This window comes from Bombyx mandarina, chromosome A1, assembly GCF_030267445.1.
Source record: "Bombyx mandarina strain Sakado chromosome A1, ASM3026744v2".
Taxonomy (NCBI): domain Eukaryota; kingdom Metazoa; phylum Arthropoda; class Insecta; order Lepidoptera; family Bombycidae; genus Bombyx; species Bombyx mandarina.
In genome coordinates this window covers 19,605,773-19,624,423 of record NC_143234.1, presented here as the reverse complement: position 1 = coordinate 19,624,423, position 18,651 = coordinate 19,605,773, and the positions used below count along the sequence as shown (strand labels likewise).

At 36.9% G+C, this 18,651-nt stretch overlaps 1 protein-coding gene across 1 annotated transcript in view; it reads left to right on the top strand.

Moving 5' to 3' along the window:
- Window positions 1-18,440, top strand: part of LOC114242701 (myosin light chain kinase, smooth muscle) — a 62,109-nt gene extending 43,669 nt beyond the window's left edge. Inside the window, exons 5-8 of the mRNA XM_089739306.1 lie at window positions 12,008-12,149; window positions 14,188-14,387; window positions 14,996-15,148; window positions 16,977-18,440. Coding sequence (XP_089595432.1) covers window positions 12,008-12,149; window positions 14,188-14,387; window positions 14,996-15,148; window positions 16,977-18,117 — 1,636 coding nt within the window. The 3' untranslated portion in view covers window positions 18,118-18,440. The remainder of the gene's footprint in view (window positions 1-12,007; window positions 12,150-14,187; window positions 14,388-14,995; window positions 15,149-16,976) is intronic.
- The last annotated feature ends 211 nt before the right edge of the window (window positions 18,441-18,651 follow it).

Here is an 18,651-nt window from a genome sequence, read left to right as displayed (position 1 = left end):
CGAAGTTGGAACGCACGAATTACGTGACCGTGGCGTTTCCGTTTGTTTGAAACAGATTATTTAAGATAAGGGATACGTTATTTATCTTAAGAACGCATGCCAATTACGGCGGCCCCGTTGGACATGAAGCTCACAATTAAAATATGAGCGTTTGAATTTATTAAAGTAATTGGCATTGTTACAGATTTACCAATGAGTGTGTTATTTATTTACCATTAAATATGTCAAATCTACGTTAACATGGGCTGGTTTTTGTCCAGTTGAATCCAAAGACAAGTTTTTTTTTTTTTAGAGAATTATTTACGTCATAAAATTAAAATAATACGTGAAGCAAAAACTTTGTATACCTTTTTACGAAAATTGCGCGGACGGCGGAGTATAAAATTTTCCACACTTATAGAGAATATAGAGAAGAAGTGCACAATGGTAATATTTTTTTAAAATAATGCATAAAAGATACATTAAATCAATAAAGAAAACATTACACACACTACATACTATTTATTGTCAAACTTTTGTTCTTGACGTCTGTTGTCAAATTGAGATTAAATATTGTTTGTCTTAGTTAATATTTTTTATAGTGTAGTCTTGGCGAAATTTGTGATTATAGAAGTATAAAATACAATCATAATAGTGTACAAACTTACAATTCCAATTAACTATAGTGGAATTTCGACTACTGCGGGACCTCTAGTAAAATTAAAATAACGAAAATCCAAAATTAAGATAGATGCTTCAGGTTTATTATTTTCGACTTTCAAATATTAAAAATAGTTATGCTAACTCACATGTACCATTTTTAAACTCCTTTTTCTGTTCAAAATATACAAAAAAATATAATATATAAAGACTAAAAACCATGACTTAAAAGTGTGACCAATACAAAAAAATACGATCCAAAAAAAACAAAAAGTAAAAAAGCCCGCATTCGCATCAACAGTAAGCATCGAGGCAATTAATTAACCAACCTTAAAAGTCTGACTTCAGTCCTTTTAAAATGAACACGTATCGTACAACTTTATAATGTAAACAAACAAGTAAATTCCTCAGTTGAGTCATCGGATTTAAAAGCGATTTATTATTGTGTAAGACTTATAAAAGCATGTGTCTTCGTTCATTACAATAACGCAAAAACCGTGTCAGTAACGTACCAAAATTAGACAACATGCTAAAATAAGTTTATTGGCCCTTACGTTATTAATGATTACAATCTAAATGATGTCAAATTTAGTGAGATTGACAATGATATTTTATATGTAAAAAGAAGCAGATATGTTTCAAGCGCACGTCAAGTGAAGACTCTAAAACAGGCCAATTGGGACGTTTCGTCTTTAGTCGCGGCTAAACAAATGCAATAATAATATAACAAGTGCAATCGTTCCTATTATAGTTATCTTTTTTACTCACGCGCTTATCCCATCTTTTGTACTTTTCATTAATGCTACTTGTCAACATGTGTGTGCACTATATCGTTAGGTATGTAGATATATATGGCGCGATCAGATTTGAAGATTTTGAAGAGTCAGTTACTATGAAGATAACATATCTGTTGTATAAAAAATCATTGGAGATTGATACAAAAACTTAATGGGTTGCCAACGTGTCACATTCCCTAATTTTTTTTTCGAAATTTACCACTGTCGACCTTTCTCGGTTTGGCCATAAACAACATTTGAAAATTAAATAAATTCAAAATACGTATTCACGATTCCGTAGCGGTCCGACCGCGTTGTAGTTGAGTCATCGATACGCGAATTCTGTTTTATGTCTCAGTTCTGCGCTTGACTCGGTCGCATGTGGGTTAAGGACAGTACGTAAAATGTGTTGCCGGAATGTTGTGCTCTTTTGCAACTATCGATCATTTTAGTGAAAGATCGATAAGAAGAACGCGACCTCGTTAATCACATCGTTTTGTCATTTTATATTTTAAATAATTTTGTCGTGTTGTCATATTTTGTTGCCAAGCGCGCGTACTCTTAAAATATCTAGGTAATTACAACCTAACATCGCGTTCGACAGATATATATTTTAACATTGTAATCTTTTTTTTTATTGATTGGATGGGCGGACGAGCTCACAGCCCACCTGGTGTTAAGTGGTTACTGGAACCCATAGACATCTACGACGTTAATGCGCCCACCTTGAGATATAATCGTCGATCGTCCATGTCTGGTGTAGCGAGAAATTCCCCTAGCCACAAAAAGCATTTTATTTTATTTTATTTCGTTTACTTCATATTTGGATCCATATTACATTCATTAACATTTCATATAGTATACCAGAATTAAATAAAAAATTAAAACGCGAAGCTTATATTTAAGAATATAATAAACAAAAAGCTTAGACTGCTTAATTTTAAAACTCACCTATACAATACAGCTTATTAACATTCAAGTTTATATAATTAAAATATTAGGATTTATTTTTTAAGAAAAACTCATTTTGAACAGTTTCGAGGTTTATTAATTCAATCTTGAAATAAAACGTAATGTAAACATTTTTTTTTATTCCACACAAACACCAATATTTATAAGACTGTGTAGTAGTTATGAGCGCTGAAAATGTTTTATTGATTATTTCTTTGAAACCGTTTTGCTATGAAAAATAATGGATAAACCATTGAGCACACTTGACCGATTTTATGCTCAAAGATATCTATACAAGTACACATTTATGTATTTCGTGTAAATCGGAGTGCTAGTTAACGAATATACTGAATAAAGAACTTCGCGTTTGAATTTACAAAACGCGACATGCGAACTATCATCATCATCAACAGCCCACAGTCGTCCACTGCTGGGCATAGGCCTCTCCCAATCTACACCACTGAGCCCGGTCTGCGGCTCTCCTCATCCACTTCTTGCTGGCCACCGTGCGGACCTGGTCACCTGGTCATCGCACCATTTAGCCAGGGGGCGTCCCACGTTACGTCTTCCGCTGCGCGGTCTCCACTCGAGAACCCGTCTGCTCCAGCGATCGTCAGTACTGCGGTATATATGACCAGCCCACTGCCACTTCAGCTTGCAGGATAAAATCCGGAATGAGATTATTCGAATGCGAACTATGACTGGATTCAAATCCTAAGTTCGTATGTTTTGAACAACTTCAACGCCTTCTACTTCAAATATCGTCATATATATTTAATAAATGTATTAGTAATGTGTTAGCCGTATCGAATGCTTAGGAACGATAAGATGGTTCTAGAATTTTCTCACCGCAATTAAAATGTTCAACGCGATACCGAATCTGTCATCATTATTAATGAGACATTAAGTATATTTCCTTAATTTCATGTTATATTTAGGCGCAATTAGAGCAACCGCTGACAGGCTTGACTTGTCGACAGATGTGAGCACGCCTTGACGCATTAATTACACGGAGATTTCACTTTTATTCCGTGACGTTAATTTGCATAATTATTCTGAACCTTGACGATTAGAAAAGGAACCAGTCGTATTTGTTCACAATGTAAATGTCCCGCGGTATTCATTTACGAAAACCTAGAAAATTACCATGTTTACCAATAGAATGCAGATAATTGAAAATTCCGTGTAGTTAAAAAAAAATCAACCTAATCTATATATTAATACGTGAAGAAAAAACTTTGTATTCCTTTTTACGAAAATTGCGCGAACGGAGGAGTATGAAATTTTCTACATTTATTGAGAATATAGAGAAGAAGTGCACAATGCTAATATTTTTTTTAAATAATGCATAAAAGATACATTAAATCAATAAAGAAAACATTACACACACTACATACCATGTATTTGACGCACACACGCATGCATACTATTTATTGTCAAACTTTTGTTCTAGATGTCTGTTGTCAAATTGAGATTAAATACTGTTTGTCTTTGTTAATATTTTTTATAGTGTTGTCTTGGCGAAATTTGTGATTATAGAAGTATAAAATACAATCATAATAGTGTACAAACTTACAATTCCAATTAATTATAGTCGAATTTCGACTACTGCGGGACCTCTAGTAATGATAAATACCTTCGGTTCTGGATAGCGGCAAGATTTGGAACTCAATCAACAAAATTAATTACAGAGACTAATAAATATATCCCCGATATTATCATTTATACAAATTATTCGTTTGAGAAATAAATAGTAATTTATTTTTTCGAAGTTATTTTCAATTTACGATCTTGTAACCCTAAAAAACACTAAAGAATATTTTTACGTTGGCACGACTGGAGACATGTTAAAAAATAAATAAATGTTTCATCGGTTGCATCATTTCGCTGTTACGATGCAATATTATTATGTTTTTAAACAAATTTCTTGTTTTAAATTTATCATTTAAATATGAAATTTATCGTTTGCTTTTAAATATTGTTCGCAGTTTTAATTGACTATACTTAATTGAGAAGGATATAGCTTGTTTTGTTTTTATAAACTAAAGTCCGTTCATACCTTCGTCCGTACTGTGCATTAAATTACCCTCAGACACAGCCCACTGAGTTTCTCGCCGGATCTTCTCAGTGGGTCGCGTTTCCGATCCGGTGGTAGATTCTGCGAAGCACGGCTCTTGCTAGGGTTCGTGTTAGCAACGTCGTCAGGTTTGAGCCCCGTGAGGCCACCTACTAGTTTAGGTTCCGCTGATATAACCTCTCAAGGCTATCTATCAGCTTAGGTAGGAAAAAAAAAGCTTTAAATTAAAAAAAATACGTGCTACACCAAATGCTCCCTACCTATACTATAATTGAAAATTTCAACTACAGCATTTGAGTCGACTATTATCAAAGGCGGCAATCTGACTTTTGGACAATGATTGGTAAATCAGAAAAACGAATTATTGACTTTGTATTCCATCGGCAGTCACAAAACTCTTCGGAACGACATCTTAGATAAATAACAGGTTAACTATTAACCTTTATTTAATGCAGGTTTTGAACCGTATTCTTTGAAGGAGACGATTATATTCAAATCAATCTGTATTGACATATCAATAAAAAATTTTTGTCCAAATGCACAGATTGCCACCTTTGATAATAGACGACTCATTTACCCTTTAAACTTTTAACCAAACTCAAAATATTTTCGTAGTTTTTTTGTATAATAGTACTATAAAAGAATTATAAAATATGTATTACAAACACTAAAAACACCCATTCCACTATTTATGTTCTGCCTAATGCAATAACCTGAATTAGCCAATTAAATAGTTATTAGTTCATTCACTTGGCATTAGTTCTCGCTTCAACTTGTGATCGGAATTAATTGAATCTATATAGAATTTGGAATGGATGAAGATATATCACATATTCTTAGTTCGTCTTCACAGAAAATATTTCCTAATGAATATGGATCATCGAATAGTGTAAGAAACCATACAAATAAAGTGACAGCCAAAATAATGTTGGCAAACAAACAATCTTCAAAATCTAATACGTATTAGTAATACTTTAACTCTGAGACATTTATTACGTAACAAATCATTAACCTAAAATGCTTCAACACTGTAACCTTGACACCCGCATACAGAATAGCATTTAGGTTTTTTTTTTTAAACATATAGGACAAATCGTAACTTGTAAACAATATCGTAAGGTGATCGTTAATGGGTGTACGAACGTACCTAGAGACCGGTCAGCTGGCGTCGTGCCAACTATGCGCCGTAATAACTGACGCCCGACGATGCCTGACGCCACGACTCATTTTATATCATACGTTACGCGTCGCCATTTAGGGGAGCACTTGACTTTGACGCTTCTATTCATTATGCGTCATTGCGCAGTGGGTGGCTGCATGCATCGAGTACTCGTAATGACAAAACTATGAAAAATTTAATTTTAAGAATTTATTTTAAGGTTTTTATTCTCGAACTATCGGCATGCAGTGGCTAAATTCAAAAACCCAGGCTGTTTTGTGTTGCAAACTCAGTTCGAAAATCGAATTTCTTTCGCGGTCTTTTTCACGTCATAACCTAACACAAAGGCGAAATTCGAAATCACGGACTGCATGATATTTCAACATCCAAATTGAAACAATAATTTCGTGCAGTATTACGATATAAAGTGAAATATTTAGGGGGCCTAGACAGCTTTCTGTTGCCACGTATCTGTGAACTGGCGAACGTATCCGATTAGCAAATACATAACAAAAACAAAAAAAAAATCGTTGACACATGCCCAAGAGAAAGTACCGTCTCAGTTCACTAAATAATTGTCTACCGGGAAAGTGTTACAGACAGTTAACCAAACATCTGAGTTTTATCAGTTTTTTGCAAGGAAAGCAACAATTTGGCTGTGGGTTTTTAGTTTCACTTATTTTAAACAGCTGTGCGCTGGTATCCCAACAATGAATGTTTTTAAACCAAGGCCGATATGCGACCACACGTGGCTGACTAGCAAATACAAATATACACCCAAATATCAGTAATTATTTTATAAACTTCGAACTAATGTTCTTGTTAATAATTATAAATTAAAAACGAAGTCATGTTTTATATCATCACTAATTCGCAGCTATTAACTAAAAACTATTTAGGTCAATAAGCTTTTTAAGGACGTCACAAGCCACGGATGTCACAAATTCTTGGAGCAAAATAAATTTAGAAGAAAATCGCGCTAAAATATCGTTATTATGACGTCACTGCACGGTTAAAAAAAAACAAATACTACAGAAACGTCCAAACGTCCGTGAATTCATTCAATCGTTTCAAAATGTATAAATAAAAGATGGGAACGTGACGTGACGTAAACCTAGCACGAGGATATTCGGAGTAAACAAACAAAGGAATTACTCATGAACTTTCCAAATTAACGGAAAAAAACTTTGATGTATATTTTGAGACAAAACCGCCGCCATTACTTAGGCCACGCCATCGCGCCACCTAAAGCTAAGACGCCATCTTACAATTTCGAAAACTATAGAACGCGAATCATTAATCGCGATAATGAGAAAGTGAGATATTTTTTTTATTGCTTAGATGGGTGGACGAGCTCACAGCTCACCTGGTGTTAAGTGGTTACTGGAGCCCATAGACATTTACAACGTAAATGCGCCACTCACCTTGAGATATAAGTTCTAAAGTATAGTTACAACGGCTGACCCAACCTTCAAACCGAAACGCATTACTGCTTTACGGCAGAAATAGGCGGGGTGGTGGTACCTACCCGTTCGGAATCACAAGAGGTCCTACCATTAGTAATTTTCTCAGGTTATGTAGTTTGCAAATCAATTTAAGAGATATAGAGGTGAAGTTGTTTAAGTTGTTTAAGGATAATGATTAGGATCACATTAGATCCTCGAACCGAAATGTTGTTTCAGTGCAAAATAGGAAGGATTTTTATACCGTGCGAACATATTCAACCAAATAACATTTCGTAATTTTACTAGTGAATGCGGAATTCGATCATAATCTCTGGCACCTTAAGATTTAAATACATTTTAAGAATTATATTTTCTCTACTATTTCAAGACATTTAATTTATTGATGTCATACTGTTTTGTGGGTGCCTTATTTTAAGTATGTATTTAGATATGGTGAATTTTCGTAAATAATTCGTTAGTACATTTTAGTCACAAAAGTGCCGTAGCTATTCAAGACCAGATCATCAATTTCTTTTTTGACAATTATGATATATGAGACGTCCGGTCTTCGGGTGGTTACTGTCACTTAAACAATGACCGCTAATTTCAATGGCTCCGAAAAGACGTTTCCCTCGCGGCTTTTTAAAAAAGTTACTATGTTGCCAAAAATAACAACGCCCACGAGATTCACTGAAAAAACTTACCAAAACAACGAAGCGATATATCACTGTTCAACCTTGGTCAAAATAGAAATATCCGGATGCCCTTTCATTAAATCCTGGTCATGACGTTTGTGTGTCGAATGTCTAATTTTTTTTAATTAGCCCTCATAAATGTTGCGGCCGCCTATCTATATATTAATACGTGAAGCAAAAACTTTGTATCCCTTTTTATGAAAATTGCGCGGACGGAGGAGTATGAAATTTTCCAGACTTATAGAGAATATAGAGAAGAAGTGCACAATGCTAATATTTTTTTAAATAATGCGTAAAAGAGACATTAAATCAATAAAGAAACATTACACATACTACATACCATGTATTTGACGCACACACGCATGCATACTATTTATTGTCAAACTTTTGTTCTTGACGTCTGTTGTCAAATTGAGAATAGATTAAATATTGTTTGTCTTTATTAATATTTTTTATAGTGTAGTCTTGGCGAATTTTGTGAATATAAATGTATAAAATACAATCATAATAGTGTACAAATTTACAATTCCAATTAATTATAGTCGAATTTCGACTACTGCGGGACCTCTAGTTCTGTTAATTAACTGATTGCTAAAATACTGTCGCACGTACGCATTACTCACAAATGAATTTCGAATAAAACCATTGCTATTCCAGAAATAATGATTTCGTGACGTATGACGTGATGACGTGGTGACTTCGTTAAGTCACGCACGAACTCGCCCAGGAATGCTTTCTTGAACTTAGTCGAACTCCACACTGGTCCTTTACGAAATAATATTCGAAGAACATCTTTGTTGATAGGCAACGACTTAACCTTACCCAACAACTAAATACGAGCACACATAGATTCATTCTCCTGTCTTTAATGATACACATCGAATTTAATTAGTAAGGTAGTATACAATCCTGAACTAGCAATCTCCCAGACGAACAATACGGGCCACAATTGCCGTATTCCTGCTTATGTATTTGCTATTGTTCCGGTCACCGTCCTCGTCGAACCGAACGACGAAGGGCTCGACGAGTGAATTAACCCACAGACACAGCCCACTGAGCTTCTCGCCGGATCTTCTCAGTGGGTCGCGTTTTCGATCCGGTGGTAGATTCTGCGAAGCACTGTGCTAGCAACACTCGCGGTTTGAGCCCCGTGAGCTCATCTACACGTCAAGGAGAAGCTGAAATAGCCTTTCAAGGCTATCAGCATAGGTAGTAAAAAATGCTATTGAAAGTAGTAAAGAAAAATATCATCGATTTAAAATACCAACAGCTAAAATCCATATTTCGCAAGAACGTCATTTGACTGAAACTATACGAATCGCAACGTAAATCTTAATTTGTTTTTCACGTTGTCGTATTATTTCACAAACATTCCACGATATCTTTCGAAACAACACTCGCTGGTCTACTAAAAGCATTTCAGTGAAAGCGCGGAGCCGCTACCTACATGACGTTGTAAAGTGGCCTGAATGTAACGTTGACATCGACCTTGTTGCTCTCGATCTAAACAGGGCTGCCACAACATCGGTTATATATTATTTAATTAAATTAACCGCAATAGTACGCTTTTATCTCTCATTTGGTATTCGCGTCACTATCGCCCTGCGTCCGGGACCACGAAAACTTTAAAGTAATCAAAACGTCGCAAAAATGAAAAACAATGGAAATATTACTAATTCAATTTATTAAATAAACTTAATTAATAAACGATTATTATATGAACGACTGAATGGCAATATGGTATTGTTAATAAAATATGACGGCACTAAATTTTAAAATTTTGAGGTAAAACCTATACGGAATGCAATAAAATATTTATATTCATAATCAGATTGTTTTCCAGCCCCCTGGATGAATCAGTGTGTATCTACGATCTATCATCTCATTCTCTAGACCACGTTCAATTAGATCTCATCGTCTTTGAGATCTTACATATATACGGAGTAATAATATCTATGGAAAAATTCATAAAATCGAAACTTTCGCATTGCCAAACTTGTACCAACATCGAAAAGACGTTCAATAGTATCACTATTATTATTAAAAGTCCCAATAGATACTGAACTACAACAGAGATAACGCTATACAAAGCCAAGATTAGCCGATTGTCTCTTTCTACAGGACGATGTGCAGTATTTGTTGGGCACTGCACGTGGCCTGATCTATTAAATTAGAGATTTGTATAACAACTAGTATTTCTCCACTACTTAATGGATGTTATTATACATATAAACCTTCCTCTTCAATCACTCTATCTATTAAAAACAACCGCATCAAAATCCGTTGCGTAGGTTTAAAGGTTTAAGCATACATAGGGATATAGGGACAGAGAAAGCGACTTTGTTGTATACTATGTAGTAATAACAATATTGTCTGTTACTAATCAGACGTCACCCGACAACAAACAAGCGACACTTTCCTGTCCATATTTTGGCACGGAATCACATAAATTCCTTGGAAGTGTCACAATAATGTTTATAATCTCGAAATAGACAAACAACATCTAACGCGCTTTCTGAATCTATTGCCTGTTTAAATACGAGAGGCATTTGCGTTGAAGCTGATGTTCGGCCCTGACCTCTTTCTGGATAGTATACAAATGAAAGAATCTTAATTTTAGATCATCTTTAACTAGACACGAATTTATAAGGTTTTGTCAAACAAAGTAATGCTAGATCATCAATTAAACTGGTCGTGAATAAATCTTCACAACCTAAGCGACTAGTACATCCAAACAACGAATGCCGAATATCGTTTACAAATATTTATTCCTACCGAATTATAATCGAACCGATTGGTATGGTATGTACGCTATGTTAAGTACAGTCAGCGCAACTACCAGTGACGCGGTTAAGTTTAGAACTCGAATCTTACTCGAACTTAATTAGAACGCCATCAAATTTTTTTTTATTGCCCTTGTAGGCAGACGGGCATACGGCCCACCTGATGGTGAGTGGTTACCGTCGCCCATGGACTTCAGCAATGCCAGGGGCAAAGCCAAGCCGCTGCCTACAAAACCTCAATTGCAAAACCGCGGTAAAATTTCGTAAAATTAATTGGCAACCCTAAAGCTTCTTATCGTTCTATTTCGGCACCAAGCCCCGCCATCCTCCGATGTCATCACTTTGATCAGCCACGGTTCTTTTGGCAACCATTCGGTACCGGCGGACTTAGTTTACGGAAATGTTTTTTGTCTAACGCTACTGCCGTTATCTTGTAATGGTTTTAAAGTTCGAACCCTTCGTGCTAATGGATTCTCGGCTTGAGAATATTATGCGTGTGATAATCCTGTCTGGCGCCAACTGTCTTATTGGAATGTGGCTTCGATGAGAGACGGAATGACTTTAAATTCATTGCGGGCTTATCCATTTGCTTTCTCTAAATATAAGTTCTCCTAGTGGTTTAGAAGGCATTATTATTGGCTATGAGATTAAACATTAGTACACAGTATGACAGTTAATTACGTACGTGACCATAATATAAGCATCACATTTGTATGTATGTTCAATTTTTGTGTTTACAATAAATTGAATATCGAGGGGTGAAAGGCTTGGTTTAAAGTATTTGGTTTAAGAGACATTTTTGCAACTTCACAGGAGAGCGATTTAAGGTTTAAAATTTGGAAAAAATCTCATAACAAAAAAACATCTTCAGGTATTTGAATTAAGTAAACTTAATTGAAGTTCAATTAAAAACATCGAACTGTTGATGCTATTAGAATACCAAATTAAACGCACCTTTAAATACAAAGATAAATCTCGCATACTAAACGAAATGTTGCTTAAACCTCAAGTTAAGCATTTAACCTCAAGTTAATATACTGTTAAAGTATACTTAATATTATAAAGAGGAAAGAGTTGTTTGTTTGTTTGTATTGAATAGGCTCCGAAACTACTGAACCGATTTGAAAAATTCTTTCACTGTTTGGAAGCTACACTACTCCCGAGTGACATAGGCTATAACTTTTTTGAAAAAAAATATGGTTCCCTAAAACTCCAATAACCCAAGGTGTAAAGAAATTACCTAAAATATTCTTTACATCGTGTGCCCTGCGAAAACTATTGATGATAGAATAAAATAATGTACTACGACTTATCGTTGAAATTTTTGTTAAAGGCCCGAGCGAAGCCGGAGCGGGCCGCTAGTACCTGATATTATTGAAATAAGAACAAAATCTTTTATTTTGTTTTGTTAAATACGAATTTGGTGTTGCTTAACGAAGAAAAGAATCACTTTAGAACTGAAATTGATTTAAATTTTTATAGAATAACGGGAGGCGAGCTGTTCGAAAGAGTCATCGACGAAGATTTCGTTCTGACAGAGCGCGCCTGTACTGTGTTCATGCGACAGATCTGCGAGGGCATCGAGTTCGTTCACCGCCAGAATATACTCCACCTGGATCTAAAGGTAGACGATTTTTTTTGTTTAAGTGATTTTATGACCTGGTAATTAAGACCTTTAAGTCATGTCTTATCTATACATGGGTTTTTAATCGAAATCACAGTTTTGTTATTTTGTTTTACTTAACGAATCGACAAATATTTTTTCACTAGTCAAGACACTTACTGTCACTGTCTATATCTATGTTTACTTTTTTTTGTTAAGGGGTTTCTATATCTATCAACTCCAACAATTGTTACGCGCCGGGGTTTGGTATAAATAAAAATTCCACCGAAATACAAAATTTAACACTGTATTAACACTTAGAATACACACAGAACACTTTAAAATCCTTAATTCACTTCTTCCGCTTCGCTTCAGGTGATCCGTTCGCTGATTCGCTTCCACTAGTTCCGATTACTACAAAATTAAAGTTTAGGGGCATTCGCTACAAGATGTCGCTAGTTTCCATACAAAAAAATATGTGTCTTATAGTATCGCAGTTTCAGGGCCCTGGGTTTTGTTAAAATATGTTTATTTATTAATATCGAAATAATAAGTTTAATTTATACTAATTATTTTAAGTCGTCGTGGCCTAACGGATAAGACGTCCGGTGCATTCGTGTTGAGCGATGCACCGGTGTTCGAATCCCGCAGGCGGGTACCAATTTTTCAAATGAAATACGTACTCGACAAATGTTCACGATTGACTTCCACGGTGAAGGAATAACATCGTGTAATAAAAATGAAACCCGCAAAATTATAATTTGCGTAATTACTGGTGGTAGGACCTCTTGTGAGTCCGCGCGGGTGGGTACCACCACCCTGCCTATTTCTGCCGTGAAGCAGTAATGCGTTTCGGTTTGAAGGGTGGGGCAGCCGTCGTTACTATACTTGAGACCTTAGAACTTGTATCTCAAGGTGGGTGGCGCATTTACGTTGTGGAAGTCTATGGGCTCCAGTAACCACTTAACATCAGGTGGGCTGTGAGCTCGTCCACCCATCTAAGCAATAAAAAAAAAAAATAAAAAAAAAAAAAAAAAAAAAAAAAAAAAAATACTAGCGGCATCTAGTGGTTACAATATGTACTAGTAGTGTACCATAGTCAATTACCAAGAAATAAAGTACTTCATTCTCAACCGTCATCTCATTCGTTTCAATAAGTTTTACGTCTTACGAATAAAACAACTGAATATCGAGAATTACATTTTCAGAGGGTGGTCGTGTTAACATTTTTTCTGAAGCACAATCTCGTAAACAGTTTATTGGCTCGGTGTAAAATTTAATTCTACAATACGTTCACGTTGTTGATAATGATAACGTTCGAACGTTATAAAACGACCGTTTTGGTTCGATTCCAACTCGTAAATCAAAATGTCGGAAAATCTGCGAAACGACGTACATCCCTAGTGTCGGTTTGATTGACGTTTCTGTTTAGTAACGCTGCGAAGACGTTAAACTTACTTCGCTGTCAAAATTAAAAAAAAAGTAAGTAACGTTCCAGTCTGCCTATTTCTGCGGTGAAGCAGTAATGCGTTTCGGTTTGAGGGGTGGGGCAGCCGTTGTAACTATACTTGAGACCTTAGAACTTATATCTCAGGGTGGGTGGCGCATTTACGTTGTAGATGTCTATGGGCTCCAGTAACCACTTAACACCAGGTGGGCTGTGAGCTCGTCCACCCATCTTAATTTAATGAAAACGCGAATGAAGGAAGCGCGAATAAGAAGCTTTTACTTTACCAAATAGGAATAATCATCATGACTATAATTAAATACGTTAATTTAGCGGTTTATCGTAAATTCAACCCTCAGACACAGCCCACTGAGTTTCTCGCCGGATCTTCTCAGTGGGTCGCGTTTCCGATCCGGTAATAGATTCTGCGAAGCAGGGCTTTTACTAGGGTTCGTGTTAGCAACGTCGTCAGGTTTGAGCCCCGTGAGCAGGTATTACTAGTTAAGGTTCGCTGATATAGCTTCTCAATGCTATCAGCTTAGGTAAGAAAAAGAAGAAGAAAAAACGTAAATTAAAAAAATTAATAAAAAAATCGATCATTTTCTTTTGCAGCCCGAAAACATTCTCTGCCTAACGAAGACCGGTAACCGTATCAAGATTATAGACTTTGGTCTCGCCAGATTCTATGACCCGGAGAAGAAGCTGCAAGTGTTGTTCGGGACCCCGGAGTTCGTTGCCCCCGAGGTGGTCAACTTCGATCAGATCGGTTACGGCACTGACATGTGGTCCGTCGGAGTCATATGTTATGTCCTGTGAGTACATAAGTTTTTCACGTTTTCGATGACATTGTAGTCATTAGTCAATCAGTATCAACAGATCAACAGTAATTAAAACTAGTTTTACGACTTTGAAGTCGTCGTGGCCTAAAGGATAAGACGTCCGGTGCATTCGTATCTAGCGATGTACCGGTGTTCGAATCCCGCAGTAAATGCGCCACCCACCTTGAGATATAAGTTCTAAGGTCTCAAGTATAGTTACAACGGCTACCCTTCAACCTTCAAACCGAAACGCATTACTGCTTCACGGCGGAAATAGGCGGGGTGGTGGTACCTACCCGCGCGGACTCACAAGAGGTCCTACCACCAGTGTTTACGCAAATTATAATTTTGCGGGTTTAATTTTTATTACACGACGCTATTCCTTCACAGTGGAAGTCAATCGTGAACATTTGTTAAGTACATATTTCATTAGAAAAACTGGTACCCGCCTGCGTGATTCGAACACCGGTGCATCGCTCAACACAAATGCACCGGACGTCTTATCCTTTAGGTCACGACGACTTAAGTATCTTAAGTATAAGAATAAGTATATTTATTCGACTTAATCAGTAGAATAAAGGCTGTGTTTTCATGAATTCCAGACTATCAGGACTGTCCCCGTTCATGGGAGAAACCGATATAGAGACAATGGCGAACGTGACTGTCGCAAAATATGACTTCGACGATGAAGCCTTCAATGAAATATCCGAAGACGCAAAGGACTTCATACGGAAACTGCTCGTGAAAGACAAAGAGTGAGTAATTAAGAATATTACGACAATGACTCCAGAATGCTTAGTGCGAGTTTCTTAACGTTCTCGATAGCGAGAAAGTTAACCCAATTTTGCATGCAGTTGGAACAGCGCCCCTAGCGGCAAACGTACGCAAACGATCCCATTCCATACAAATATGAGCTAACTTTTACGCTATCGAGAACGTTAAAAAACTCGCACTAAGCACATCACTACCGAATAGAATGTTACCAACATAAAAAAAATATAAAAAAAATAGTAGTTTTTTTCATCATTGTAGAAATTGTCAACTTGTAATTTTGGTAGTAGTTTGTTATTATTTTTACTGTTTTACTTTGTAATTCGTATTTCGTATGGCAATTATCGGCGTAAATTTAAAAGCTGTTAAAGCCAGCCGGGTGAATACCCTTTGTTACTGTGTTATCCAACACTGTTTAATCCCAGTAACTAACATAGCATTGCACGTAGTAGAAAATTATCACTAACAAATACTGAATTTAGTAAATTGTAGAAAAGACAAATTGCTTTTAGAATTATTAGTAGATATTATACAATGTAGATGGTTGTTTAGCCGATTCATAATGCAAATTCAGTAATTATCCTCTAATAACTATAGATGACTCTAGGATGACTTACTATCATTGAATAATTAATTTTCAATGCATGATGTTCGCATTTGTAGTCAATTTCGACAAACGAAAATCACAAATTAGGTCTCGCAATTTTAATGAAATATGACAATATTCATTTCTTCAGCTTAGCATCGCATTTGAAATATAAAGTAACTGAGAAATAGAAGCACGTACATTCACAAAAAAACATTAATCATATTATGAAAGTTTCCGTAGAGATTTTTAATAACATCGTATCGAGGGATGGATAGACTATTTGGTTTGAGCGACATTTCACTTATAACGCGACATTTATCTTTGTAAAGTTCCGTTTTATATAATACTAGCCGTGCTCGCCCGCTTCGCTGGGCATTTAAAATTAACATTATTATTTATTGTCATTATTATTAGGGAGTCCAACACTCATATAAATATCAGCATATCCATTAAGTACATATATTTCCAACATGGATACCAAGTTTCAAGTCAATCGGATGCACGGTTCAGTAGTTATAACGGAACATCCGTAAAAACCACTGTAGATTTATATATTCGTATAGATTAATACCAACAACTCGATGTTTCTAATTGAACTTCACAATTAAGTTTCCTCCATTCAAATACCTAAAGAAGTTTTTTTGGTTATGAATAATTTTCCAAATTTTACGCTTTTACACAAGTTTTAAACTTTAAATGGTTCTCCTGTAAAGTTGCATAAGTATCGCTTAATCCAAATAGCCTTTTCACCCTTCGATATGTCGCATCTGTCTTGGTTATTTGAGTCACACTCCAATATCTTGTTAATTAGCGAAATGAATGGAATAAATCAAATCCTGTTCAATATAACCGGGTCGAATTAATGAAAACTGTCAGTAACATCGCACAGTCTAAAATAGTTTACTTTTGTAATACCGATCCGGTAATAGATTCATTAGCGAAGCAGCTGCTCTTGAGTTGTTAGGTCTCCTTCGGAGGCGCTCGGCCAGCTGTTAACAAATCCCACCCCTCCTGGTTGAGCCTTTACTCGCCCACCTGTCTTGATGAAACTGAAAAGGCCTCAGACCCACCAGTAATCTTATAATCATAAAAAATATTCACTTTTGAAATAGTAAGTCATCCTTTTGTTAAAATAACCATCCACCACACGTAGCATGGACATGTCGTATGAGCCCCGTAACACTCGGTGTTGGGACGGTAGTAACAAGGGGTGTTTGCCGCAGGTCACGGCCCAGCGCGGCGGAGTGTCTCCGGCACGCGTGGGTGGCGCCCCCGCCCGCGCGGAAACATGAACTCGACGTCACCAAGGACAACCTGCGCCTCTTCGTCGAGCGCTGGGGTGACCATCCCAACTCTCCTTACGTCTTCGACAACGAAGCGCACGAGATCACCTGCCTCGCTCTCTGCGAGCGGTCCTCCGTCGGAGGCTGCTCGCCCTCTCCTCGAAGCTCCCTCGCCACGTCCCTCACCAGCTCGCCCGACGGAGTCTTCGACGAGGACGACTTGGAGCCCCCTCCGCTCAGAGACACTACATTCCCCGCCAAAAGATACAATCCTGTGGAACGCCGCGCTTCCGACAGTTCATGCTTTTTGCATAAAAAACACGACGTGTTCGTTCGAAAGAATTTGGCTGAGGAAATAAAAAAGCTATCGGATCACCTTTTCATGCTGTCCACGATGAACACGGATCTGACGAACAACAACAACAGTAGAGAGCTCGATAAAAACGTTACGGAAAATAAAGAAATTAAAGAAGAGAAACTGCCCAATGGGATTAAGAAAGAAGCAAAAGTGACAGTGACGAAAACGGTGACCAATGGAGACGCCAATAAAAAAGATAGAAGAATATTCACATCTAAATCGACTACGAAGATATCGACGGCGTTTCTCACAGACAAGGACTCCGAGAGGCCGATGACGAGCAAAATGCCGTGGGCCAAGTCGACCAGGTCGAAACGAGTCACCAACTTAAGCAGAGACGTCCCTGAACAACCGGTGGAGGTCCGGAACAGCTTCTTCCAGGAATTCGACAAAAGACGCGATAAAATCGACAAATTAGTGAACGGCGCGGAAAACGGCCGCCAAATTCCCTACAGAAGGGGAGATGAGAACAACGCTCATAGAACGAAAGACCTCTTGTTACACTTATTAGAAAAATGGGGGGAGAACGAGGATATCGAAGCGGAGAGGTCGGCTGGAGGCACCTCGAATGGAGGGAGACATCAATCGATTTCCTTAGAATGGTCGCCCTCAAACCAACTTGCACAAAATTCTATGTCCAGTCTCCATGCGTTTTTCCAGCGACAAACCTCAGACGAAAAGACTCAAAGGAAGAAAACTAGTGAAGTTAATAATATGAAGTGATCGTTCTCTTACTACTAGAACAGGGTATAGTGCCATCACATGACACTTAAGTTACCAAAGTAACAGAGATTAGAAGGCAGATGAAATGACAATTTTGTATGACAAATCTAGTCTAAATTGAAATTCTGATAGTTTCGGAACGAAAGACTGAGTGAAAGGAATTTCGTGAATAGGATTCCAATGGCGAATGGTTTCGTAATTTTTTTTTTTGTATGTAAATAGGGCATCTGGAGAATTAGATGAATTAACATTTTGTTCCTTATTGTACTTATGGTTAACTTAATTGTAATTTATTGTTAAAATATAAGGCTTCTAAAAATAAACTGTGCGTTTTTTATTTGAACCTTCAACTTATTTTCGACTTAATTTTTGCGAAGTTTGTTTGCTCTATGTCTGGGTTTTATTTATTTATTTTTTATTGCTTAGAAAGGTGGACGAGCTCACAGCCCACCTGGTGTTAAGTGGTTACTGGAGCCCATAGACATCTACGACGTGAATGCGCCACCCACCTTGAGATGTGTTCTAAGGTCTCAG